The 12,274-nt window shown below is 52.5% G+C and overlaps 1 protein-coding gene across 2 annotated transcripts in view; it reads right to left on the bottom strand.

Moving 5' to 3' along the window:
* The window catches only part of LOC140385316 (regulator of G-protein signaling 22-like), a 689,200-nt gene that overhangs the window by 230,767 nt on the left and 446,159 nt on the right, over positions 1–12,274 (bottom strand). For both annotated transcript variants that reach the window (XM_072467373.1, XM_072467374.1), the window contains exon 11: positions 9,294–9,445. In XM_072467373.1, coding sequence (XP_072323474.1) covers positions 9,294–9,445 — 152 coding nt within the window. The remainder of the gene's footprint in view (positions 1–9,293; positions 9,446–12,274) is intronic.

Raw genomic sequence — 12,274 nt, forward strand, 5'->3', positions numbered from 1 at the left:
TTGCTGCAGCTTTATAAAACCCTGGTTAGACCACACTTGGAATATTGTGTCCAGTTTTGGTCGCTTCATTATAGGAAGGATGTGGATGCTTTGGAGAGGGTGCAGAGGAGATTTACCGGGATGCTGCCTGGACTGGAGGGCATGTCTTATGAGGAAAGGTTGAGGGAGCTAGGGCTTTTCTCACTGGAGCGAAGAAGGAAGACAGGTGACTTGATAGAGGTGTACAAGGTGATGAGAGGCATGGTTAGAGTGGATAGCCAGAGGCTTTTCCCCAGGGCGGAAATGGCTTTCACGAGGGGACATAATTTTCAGGTGATTGGAAGAAGGTATAGGGGAGAAGTCAGAGGTAGGTTCTTTACACAGAGAGTGGTGGGTGCGTGAAATGCACTGCCAGCAAAGGCGATGGAGTCAGAGTCATTCGGGACATTTAAGCGACTCTTGGACAGGCACATGGACAGCAGTAAATTGAAGGGGTGTAGGTTAGGTTGATCTTAGATTAGGATAAATGGTTGGCACAACATCGTGGGCCGAAGGGCCTGTACTGTGCTGTACTGTTCTATGTAAATACAACCTACCTTGACAAATGTGTGCTGGCTCTCCTTGATTAACTCAAATGTTTCCAAGTGACTGATTTATTTTATTTCCAACTTAACTTTTTTTCTGAAACTTTGCCACCATTGGTCTTAAACTAACTGGCCTGCAATTATTTTTATCATTCTTTGAATAACTGTGTCAAATTGAACTCTCTCCAATCTGGCACCGCCCCGTTACAGCAGCCCGACCAACGTACCTCGAGAAGGTTGGAACCTTCAAGCCTTTCACTGGGTGGGAATCTCCGTTGGTTGACACCGGAATCGGAAAACGCGATTGGCGGAGAATCGGTTTTGACACCTAAATCGTGGTGGGCGCTGGTTTCACACCAAATCATAATTCTCTGATGCCTCGGCAGCAGCAGCAATGCGTTTCACTCCTCACGTACTGTAAACGTTGTTGGCATATTATTAGCGGGCCTGACCCGTTATTCTCTGGGGTCCCACGATTCTCCGCCTCCACTGGGGTGAATTCCCAACGGCAAGGTTGTGCTTTTAAAAATCAAGAAATAGGCACAGTGGCTGATGAGGGAGAGAAAGGAGGTCGTACACGGACAGGTGCGACCGTGGGCTGCCGGTCCTGACACTGGCCGGGTTGGTTGGAGAGAGGGGGCCTCTGAACATAGAAGTGCTCCCACACCTGCACTCCAACCCCCACTCACCCACCTCCCGCATCCCAGACCCCACCCTCCACCCCACCCTCTGCCATAGGCACACCCCCCACAACAAACCCACTGGTGGGCATTATGCAGCCAGCTCAAGGACAACGCCCACTGTAGTCCCTACAGGGGCCACCGAATACTGCTGGCATGTGCAGTGCCAGCCGACAGTACCCCTGGCAGCAGGGGTGGGCACCAGGACAGAGGCCCCCACGGTGCCGGGCACCGACGGGGCCAGGGATGCAGAGATGTAGAAGGGGAGGGGGAACATGCCGCAGTACCAATCGAGGACACCATGTAGCCCGTTGGACCTGGTTGGGCAAAGGGGTATGCACCATGTTCACATTCCTGCCTTTCACCCCCTACACCCAAAATACAGTCATAAATGGTGGCCTTGTTCCTCGTCCCCACAGCTTAGGGATGCACTGCAGCTGTACGAGCTGGAGTTGCTCGAGGAGGAGGAAGCTGCAACAAGGGAGCCTGCCCCAGAGGTACCGGAGGCAATCGGTGAGGATGGAGAGCCGGCTGCCCAATAGGCAGAGGAGGAGGTGCAAAGGACCTATCATTCGAGGATCTGCCGAACCGGCATGTCCTCTAAGAGCAGGGGAACAGTGTGAGGGGCACCCTCTCCCGGTGGCAGTCAAGGTGAAAGTTGCCCTGAACCTCTACTTCCAGGCGCCACATGGGGAACGTGTCCGGTATCCCACAGAGCTCTGTGTACAGATGTATCCACGCAATTATGCAGGCCCTGAATACCCAGTCGGCACATCCATTTCAATGTGGACCGAGCCCACCAGGATGCCTGGGTTCGGCAAGATGCCTAGGGTCCAGGATGTATGTTGCCCTACGGGCACATGTAAATGACAGGCCGCTCTTAACAAAGTGAAATGGGTTCCACTCGATGAACGTGCAGCTGGGGTGTGACCATCAGATGCACATCATGCACGTCTGCACCCGATACCCAGGCACTTTGCATGACACCTTCATCCTGGCAAATTTGACGATTCCCGGCCTATTCGAGGCGCACCCCCTTGTGCGGAGTTGATTCCTGGGCAACAGGGGTTGTCCACTGCGGTCATGGTTGATGACACCTATCCGGAGTCCACAGACTGATATAGAGATCCGCTACAACTTCGCTCATACAGCAACCACGGGAGTGGTGCTTCAGCATCATGAAGACGCGGTTCAGGTGCCTGGACCGCTCCGGAGGGGCCCTCCAGTATGACACTGAAAGAGTACCCTGCATTGTGCCAACCTGCTGCTGTCCTCCACAACATTGCGAAGCAGAGTGATGATGTGCTGGAGGAGGGTGAACGCCAGTCCTCGTCCAACGAGGAGAAAGCAGGGGAGGGAGATGATGGGCAGGACGTGGCCGGCACAGAAGGCCGCACAACATGAGCGCTAGAGCCAACACGCACGGATCGCTCTGATCACCTCCAGTTTCACCGACTAAGCTGGTGACTGGCCAGGGGCACAGACCTCACATCCCACATCCCAACTACCCCCCCATTCCTGCAACCCCCTCAGTGATACAGAAATGCCGCGCTACCGGGCTGGTTGGCGGCAACAGCGGGTTTAGTCCATGGGGTGGAGGATGATGACAACCTGCTCTGCGATGAGCTCTGGTGTTCCACATCATTTCACAACATCTGAATCCTGCCCACGGTAGCACTTTCCACCGTCCACCTGGGCTGATCACCTTCATGTGCGCTGGCCATTATATCACTTGCGGTGATGGAGGTGGGGATGGTGGGGGCGGGACACCCGAACGGTGAGCACGAGCTGAACTGCGGTCCCTGAGCCAAGCCCACACAATGTCCGCCCATTAACCCCTTCCCCCAACCTGGCCCCCTCTGTGGCCAGCCCAGGCCACCCCACCCCTCACACCCTTCTGACTGAGCACCGAGGCAGGTTGTAACATTGTGCACAGGTATTTAATGTGAAAACATATATACAGATATGTGCCCAAGCCCTATCACTAAACTGTGCCCTGCACCCGTGCTAATTAACTTGAGCCTACTTTTCTGGCTTAACAAGCCCTAATGCTACATCTAGGTGGATCCCCCAGGTGGTACATCCCCAGACGGTGCAGGAGGGGGGGGGGGGGCGGCCGCTGCGATTCCCGCCCGGTGACCTGCCGCCATTTGACAGCCGTCTTCTTGGGCGACATGGCCTGGATGGGCCCATTGCTGCTTGGGTGTCCCAGGTGGCGTGCTACTGCCCTGTTCTGCCTGTTGCCCACCAGATGCGCCAGGGCAGGAAGGGCAGGGGAAATCTGAGGTGCTGCGGTGTTCCGTCACCTTCTCTGCGGGAGTTACCAGTACAGGCTCCATCACCTCTGCATCCTCGGGGTGCCTGATGGTCCCTTGGCCAGTCGATGTGACCAGGGTGCGAGCAGAGCTATCCCGAGGCTCCACCTGGTTCTTCCAGAACTGGAGGCCCACTGCAGTCTCAACCACGGTCTGCATTCTCGGGGCCATGGAGCTCCGTCTGGGACTGCGTCACATCACGCTGTGACTGTGCCACCACCTTCTGAGTCTACCACATCAGCCAGGCTGCGCCATCTCCCTCTGGGACTGGGCAACCTCCCTCTGTGTCTGTGCCACATCGGGCAGCACCTGGGCAATGCCACCTACGCTCTCAGCCATGGCCCGCTGTGCCTGGGCCACGCTCAGGAGCGTTGCTGTACCATCCAGTTGGCTCTGGCACATGGATGCCTGTGAGAGGGCAACCCTGTCCTGGGGTTCGGCCACCGCCTGCACAGATTGCCCCAGGCATTGGACATGCTGATCCACGGCCGAAACCCTTGCCCCCAAAGCCCCTACTACGGACACTACCCGTGCGGTGTTGGCCTGCATGGCAGACGCCACCTCCTGCTCCCGCACATGGTTGGACCTCTCTACCTGTGCCTGTAGGTGTTGGATGCTTGCCGACAAACCCTCACGTAGGCCCTGGCTCTGCGACTGCATCGCCACAACCGATGGGATTGTCCGTTCCAGAAGCCCAAAACCCACCTGCATGGCAGCTACTCCCAAGGGTCAGCCCACCTTCCGACTGTCCACGCCTCGGGAGTTCCTACCTCGACCTGATGTAGCAAAGCAGCTGTGTGGTGTGCACCAGATGGTGACCCAGAAGCCTCTTCATTGAAATGCCCAACCGATTGAGTGTTGGAGGGTGTTGAGACAGCTGTGACGGGAATTCTGTGTCATCCCCGGACTCGAGCTCCAGGTTTCCTGGGTTTCGGGTCGATGGCTCTGGTCTAGTGTCGTCCTCATCACTGGTCGGCACATGGGCGGGGGGTTGCTCATGTTGTGACACTGGCTTGGAGCGGGGGACACCAGATGCACCCGCCCCATCACCAGCAGGTATGCAAGACTCAAGACAAGACGGATGATTAGACTGTCGGCTCAGGGAGGATGGGGGTGGTGTGGAGAGAGACTGGTGTGGGATTGAGGGTGTGGGGGTGAGGGTGGTATGGGGGTTGTCCTGTTCAGTGCACTGGCCGACATGAATGATATACTACAGAACATCTAGGGCTGGGTTTGAAGTCCCCATGTCGGTGTGAAAACGGGGGTGTTTTTCACCAGCAAAACTGGTGCATAACGGCTACTGATTCCTTGTTCCGGGGCGGGGGTAGCAGCCAGGCAGCATAGAGCTCCTAGCTCTAGCTGCTGATATGGCCTGGAGAATTGCCAGATCCGTGGCCGTGCATGCACACGGCGGCAGCCGCGCCGTGCTTCATGGCGGATGCCACTCGTGGAACCGGCCCGCAAAAATAGTCCCCCACTTCGGCTAGCTCGCGCGCCCTTCACCGCCCCACCACAGTGCCACCAGCCCCGAATAATGTCCCCCCTGCCCGCAGATCGGCCCTCCCCTGACTGTGGCGGCACTGGACTGAGTCCGCAGCCGCCACGCTGAGTTCCCGACGGGGTGAGACCATGACAGTCCCACGCCGTCAGGAACTCGGCCAGTCGGGGACGGAGCATCGCGGGGTGGGCCTCGGCCAACGTTCGGAGGCTGTGGATACAGCGCGCAGCATACTCCTAGCGAAAGCAGCGCCATCCTCGATTTTGTTGTCATTGGGGATTCTCCGCCCCTTCGCCGAATGTGATTTCGGCATCGGGAATCGGAGAATCTAGACCCTAGTTTTTGAGTAGTTAAACTAATTTATTGTGAAACAACAGCTTGGTAAAGATAACTGGAATAAATATATAACAAACTACGAACACTGACTAAACATTCTAGAGCTACTGCAAAATACATCTATCCACCAGCATGACTTACTCCCAACTCCCCGAGGCAGAGTTACATGGTCGGTTTACATTGCCACCTGGTGGTCAGATCGTGTACATTATTATATCCAGGATTGCTTATGTATATCATCACTGGTGAGGGTAGGGGTGAGGGTGAAGATGGTGTTGGGATGACTTAACACACGTGTCACGGGGATCCAAGGCTAAGCAGGGTCTCACTTCCTCGCCCACAGCCGACCTCCACCCCGTCAACTTCAGGCGCGTCAACCACATCTGGGGCTGGTTTAGCACAGAGCTAAATAGCTGGCTTTTAAAGCAGACCAAGGCAGGCCAGCAGCGCGGGTTCAATTCCCGTACCAGCCTCCCCGAACAGGAGCAGCAGCCTCACCGGAATGTGTTGACAAGGGGCTTTTAACATTAACTTTATTTGAAGCCTACTTGTGACAATTGATGTGTTGGGTACTCTGCTACACAGACAAACCAACACGGTTGCGAATGGTACAACTCAGTTTTAGTACTAACATTTATTTACAGTGGTAAACTGGTTACTGAGGTTCGATCATAACCCAAGAATCTGTGGACCTATTCCTAATACTATCTTGTAGTGGCACTCAGCACATGGTGGATGTCTGAGTGGCTTGCTATGAGCTCTGTGCCCTGAGCTGTCTCCTACTGGAATGCCCAGGAAGTGTCGTGTTCCCTGTTTTGTACTGTGTATGCTCTTGCCTGTGATTGGCTGTGGTGTTGTGTGTGTGTTGATTGGTCCGTTGATCTGTCCATCAGTATGTATGTATGTTTGTGCTCTGATGTTTACCAGAATATCATGACACCCCCCCTTTTTTACAAGAACCTGTGCCTATGTGGTTATAAATAGAGATGTGTACCGAGTGCAGCTGAATGTGTGTGTGTGCAATATCTACAGCATGTACATGGGGCTAAACTATATACAAGGGGCGATGTCGGGTGCAACATAACAACGAGGTTGTACCATAAACAAAGAACGGGGAAATGTTGAATGACAAAACAAACTCCTGTAATGACAAGGAAGAACAGAAACATATTAACACAGTGGTATCATGAGTTCAATGTACAAATAGGCTCATAGGTCCAGTCTAGTAGGTGGGCGACGAATTTGGGTTGACCGTTAGCGTGGCACACCATTCATCGCCTGGATTGACAGTGTTCACTTGCAACGGCTGGTGGATCCTGGCTGGAGACATCCGGTTCCCATCAATGACCACAACACGGAAGGCGTCCCGGTCGTCTGTGTCACTGGTCTGGATATCATCTGGTCGTGACTCGTAGTAAGGAGGCTGAATGGTCCGCACGTCCCTGCGAGGTTGTCGGAATTGGGGAACATTGGCAGGTTGAGCTGCTCGACAGGAGGCAGCGTAGTGGCCCAGCTTGCCACAGCGGAGGCATTGTCGGTTTCTTGCGGGACATTGCCGCTTTAAATGTGCGGCTCCACAGTTGCCGCACGTCGTGACGTCAAGGTGTTCGTTGCGCCACCGCGCATGCGCAGTTCGGTCTTGCGTCAAGTGCGCCTGCGCATCACGTCCCTCTGTGGCAATGTCGTTTTTGGCGCGCACAAACGCGGGAGGCCTCGAATAACGCGCGAAATGGCCGCCCTCGTCCAGTCCGCAGGCCGGGAGGACCCGTTCGGCCTTGTGGGACGCCTGCCTCGCCGATCCGGCCGCGTAGGACCCCTGCCGCGCCGATTCGGCCGCCTGAAATTGGGAGTAGTGGCTAGTCGCGTTTTCATGCAGGACACAAGCTTCGATTGCGGAGGCTAGGGTGAGGCCTTTAATTTTTAAGAGCTGCTGGCGTAGGGTGCCCGAGGTGACCCCAAAAACGATCTGGTCCTGAATCATGGAATCGGAGGTGGTGTCGTAACCGCAGGACTGCGCGAGGATACGGAGATGCGTAAGGAAGCCCTGCAGGCGCTGCTGGAAGAGATACCTCTCGAAACTCTCGTTGACCTCGACGTTGGTCGAGTTTGAGAAGGACCGTCTTGTACTTGGTCTTGTCCTCTCCTTCCGCAAACACCAGGGAGTTGTAGACATGGATGTCGTGTTGACCTGCCGTGGAGAGGAGGATTGCGATCTTTCTGGTGTACGAAGCGCTCTCCTTTTCATTGGCTTCCAGGAAGAGCTGGAAGTGCTGTTTGAACAGCTACCAATTAACGCCGAGGTTTCCAGCGACTTGGAGCGGCTGCGGTGTGCTGACGGTGTCCATGCCGTAGGATGGCAGATTCCGGAGGATTCGTAGGTAGGTCCCACAGTTACTCCTGGTACTATGATGTGTTGGGTACTCTGCTACACAGACGAACCAACACGGTTGCGAATGGTATAACTCAGTTTTATTACTAACATTTATTTACAGTGGTAAACTGCTTACTGAGGTTCGATCATAACCCTTGAATCTGTGGACCTATTCCTAATACTATCTTGTAGTGGCACTCAGCACATGGTGGATGTCTGAGTGGCTTGCTATGAGCTCTGTGCCCTGAGCTGTCTCCTACTGGAATGCCCAGGAAGTGTCGTGTTCCCTATTTTGTACTGTGTATGCTCTTGCCTGTGATTGGCTGTGGTGTTGTGTGTGTGTTGATCTGTCCATCAGTATGTATGTATGTTTGTGCTATGATGTTTACCTGAATATCATGACAACAATAAGCGATTTTCATTACATCTAGGATCGCTGCTCAGCCACAGTGATGGACCTCAGGTCTGGTGGGACCCTCTAGTTTTCTCCCGCTCCTGCTCCCAACGGTTATAGGCAGCCTTCTGCTGAGGGGGGTGGGGGTGAACAGTAAACGACAGTGTGAGGCAGTCCGATGCATGCAGCCCAGGGGAGGGGAAGCTGGTGGCCTCATTGGCCAGGGCACCCGGCCATGGCAGTCAGTATGGGTGCCGGCAGGTGGTGCAGGCTGGGTATTCGGCTGCCCTCCTGGTGGGGAGAGCAGGGATCATGGATGTGTGGAACGGTGTTGGTGCCAGGGGCACAGTGCTGCCTACTCACCCTGGCCGCCCTGAGGAGGTTGTGCAGTTTTTTTCCTGTACTGTAGGCCAGTCCGAACGATGTTCCTCATGGCGCTGACTGCCTCTGCCACCTGGGCCCAGGCACGACGAACAGCGTTGGCTGGCAGCCTCCTTCCCAGAGGAAGCTGCAGCCTGTCAGCCTCCTGAGTGTCAATTGCGAATCCGGAGAATCCCGAACGGTTTCTCATTGGAATCGATTGTGTTCCACATGGTGCCAGTGCTAGCCCCTCAACAGTCACTGAATCGGTCCAGGTGCAGCTTCAGTTTTGCTGTCGTGGAAGTACACAAATCCTGCCCCGGCATCATCTCAGGAACTGAGGATCCAGCTGACTATCTTAATGAATTCCTCCCACAATGATCTGGAGCTGAGATGATTGGCCTCCAACAAGCACAAATATTTTCCTTTGTGTTCGGTATGACTCCAATCAATGGAAAGTTTCCCCCCTAATACTCATTGACTTGAGTTCTGTTAAGATTCCTTGATGCCACACTTGTTAAAATGCTGTCTTGATGTCAAGGGCAAGCCTCATTTTAGATAACCCACTGCACCAGCAATTCCCACCTTCTGGAGCCCTAAGGGCTAATTTTTGGGGAATACTTGGTTCAATCTTGAGTGTTAACCTGTTAAAATTCTGTTTCTTGCAATAAAAAATACAAGTTAAAAATCGAACAGAAAATGTTATTTTATCACCATCTCATTCCATTAATGTATTGACAAACGATTCCCTATTAGAGTATGGCATATGAACTCACTCCTTAGTCTCCTCTTTGATGATAAGGCTGTTGAGCATATTCCTATTGACATTTAGCAGCTGTCTATTTGGTAGATCAGCTCGTTTTGCGAAATGAGACGCAGTCTTTGGTTTGTGTTTCTCCTCTCGGGGTATCTGCGGGACATTTTTAGGCTGTTGGAAACATTGCAGGAACATAATTAGATGAAAGAAATACACTGAGATTATTCTTTTCTTTTTGTGTAATGAGATCGAATATATAATATATAAACAGTAGGACCCTGGGAAGCATACTGGATCAGAGGGAATTTGGTGTATATGTACACTAATAATAATAGTAATAATAATTGCTTGTCACAAGGAGGCTTCAATGAAGTTACTGTGAAAGCCCCTAGTCGCCATGTTCCGGCGCCTGTTCGGGCAAGCCGGTACGGGAATTGAACCCATGCTGCTGCCTTGTTCTGCATTACAAGCTAGCTGTTTAGCTCACTGTGCTAAGCCAGCCCTTCTAGTCCCTTAAGGTAGCATGGTAGGTGGATATATTGGTTAAAAAGGTAAATGGTATACTTGCCTTTATTAGTCAAGGCATAGATTTCAAAGAGCAGGGAGACTGCTGGAACTGTATAAAACGTTGATTAGACCACAGCTAGAGTATTGAGTGCAGTTCTGAAATCCACATTAGAAGGGCTGTGATAGCACTGGAAAGGGTGCAGACGAGATTTATCAGGATGCTGTCTGGGCTGGAGACTTTTAGCTATGAGGAGAGACTGGATAGACTGGGGTTGTTTTTCTTAGAGCAGTGGAGACTGAGGGGGGGGGTGACAGATTGAGATGTACAAAATTAAGAGAGGCATATGTAGAGTAGACAGGAACAAATACCAAAGAACAATACAGCACAGGAACAGGCCCCTCGGCCCTCCAAGCCTGTACCGGTCACGATACCAACCTTGGCCAAAACCTTCAGCACTTCCTTTGCCATATCCCTCTCTACCCATCCTAGCCATGTTTGTCAAGGTGCCTTTTGAACGCCATTAATGTATCTGCTTCCATAACCTCCCCTGGTAATGCGTTCCAGGCACTCACCACTCTGTGTAAAAAATCTGCCTTGCACACCTCTGAACTTTGCCCCATGGACCTTAAACCTATGCCCCCTGGTGACTGACCGCTCCACCCTGGGAAAGAGTACCAGCCCATCCACTCTATCCATGCCCCTCATAATCTTTAAAGAAATTTTTTTAGAGTACCCAATTAATTTTTTCCAATTAAGGGGCAATTTAACATGGCCAATCCACTTAACCTGCACATCTTTGGGTTGTGGGGACGAAACCCATGCAGACACGGGGAGAATGTACAAACTCCAGCCCCTCATAATCTTGTAGACCTCTTTCATGTCACCCCTCAATCTCCATCTTTCTGATGAAAACAGTCCGAGCCTAATAAGCCTCCCCACATAGCTAACACCCTCCAGCCCAGGCAACATCCTGGTAAACCTCCTCTGCACCCTCTCCAAAGCCTCCTCATCCTTCTGGTAGTGTGGCGACCAGAATTGTGCGCAATATTCCATGTGCGGCCTGACCCAGATTCTGTACAACTGTAGATGACTTGCCAGTTTTTATACTCTATGCCCCATCCAATGAAGGCAAGCATTCCATATGCTTCTTTGTCCACTTGTGTTGCCACCTTCAAAGATCTGTGGACCTGCACGCCCAGATCTCTCTGACTTTCTATATTCCTAAGAGTTTTACCATTTACTGTATATTTCCCCTCTATGTTAGATCTACCAAAATGCATTACCTCAGATTTGCCTGGATTAAACTCCATTTGCCATTTCTCTGCCCAAGTCTCCAACCGATCTATGTCGTGCTGTATCTTCTGACAATCCTCAACACTATCTACCACTCCACCAACCTTGATGTCATCCGCAAAATTCCTAATCAGACCGGCTACATTTTCCTCCAAATCGTTTATGTACACCACAAATAACAGAGGCCCAAGCACCGATCCCTGTGGAACACCACTAGTCACAATCTTCCTTTCAGAAAAACACCCTTCTACTGCGACCCTTTGCCTTCTGTGACCAAGCAAGTTCTGAATCCATCTTACCACCTGACCTCTGATCCCGTGTGACTTCACCTTTTGTACCAGTCTGCCATGAGGCACCTTGTCAAAGGCTTTACTGAAGTCCATGTAAACAACATCCACTCTCATCACTCATAATTGTCACCTCCTTAAAAAGAAAGGAATCTTTCCCCTTGCTGGAGGGATCAATGACCAGGAGGCATGCCGGCGCAATGGCATTGCTGCCACACAGCTCCAGGACATGGGTTCAATTCCGGCCTAGGGTGACTGTCTATGTGGAGTTTGCACTTTCTCCCCGTGTATGCGCGGGTTTCCTCCCACGGTCCAAAGATGTGCCGGTTAATTGGACTGGCCATGCTAAATTGACATTTAAATGTCCTGAAGGATAGGTGGAGTTACTGGTTTACATGGATAGTGTGGAAGTGTGGGCTTAAGTAGGGTGCTCTTTCCAAGGGCCGGTGCAGACTTGATAGGCCAAATGGCCTCCTTCTGCACTGTAAGGATTCTATGATTCTATGATATGAGGAAAATCCTTTTCACCCACCTGCAAGTCTAGAAATCACTCCCTGAAAGGGTAGTGGAGGCAGAGACCCTCATATCATTTGCATTTGCGATGCCAAGGCATACAAGGCTATGGGCCAAATGCTGGAATGTGGGAATAGAATACTTCAGTTTTTGACCGGAGTAGATGCGATGGACCAATCAGCCTTTTCTATGCTGCAGACCTCTATGACTATCACTGTCAGGGCCGGTGCGTGGGATGGGGTCGAGGTGACCCCCCCAACAAACTGGGGCCTGCAATGCAGCCATCTTGCTGTGCACTCCACTTTGCAGCCACCCTGGCCCCGGTTCTGCAGAGTGATACCAGCCATGATGGGTGCCCCCCACCCACCCCTCCCCAAACCGGCTGCCATCTGCCGGCGG

This window comes from Scyliorhinus torazame, chromosome 11, assembly GCF_047496885.1.
Source record: "Scyliorhinus torazame isolate Kashiwa2021f chromosome 11, sScyTor2.1, whole genome shotgun sequence".
Taxonomy (NCBI): domain Eukaryota; kingdom Metazoa; phylum Chordata; class Chondrichthyes; order Carcharhiniformes; family Scyliorhinidae; genus Scyliorhinus; species Scyliorhinus torazame.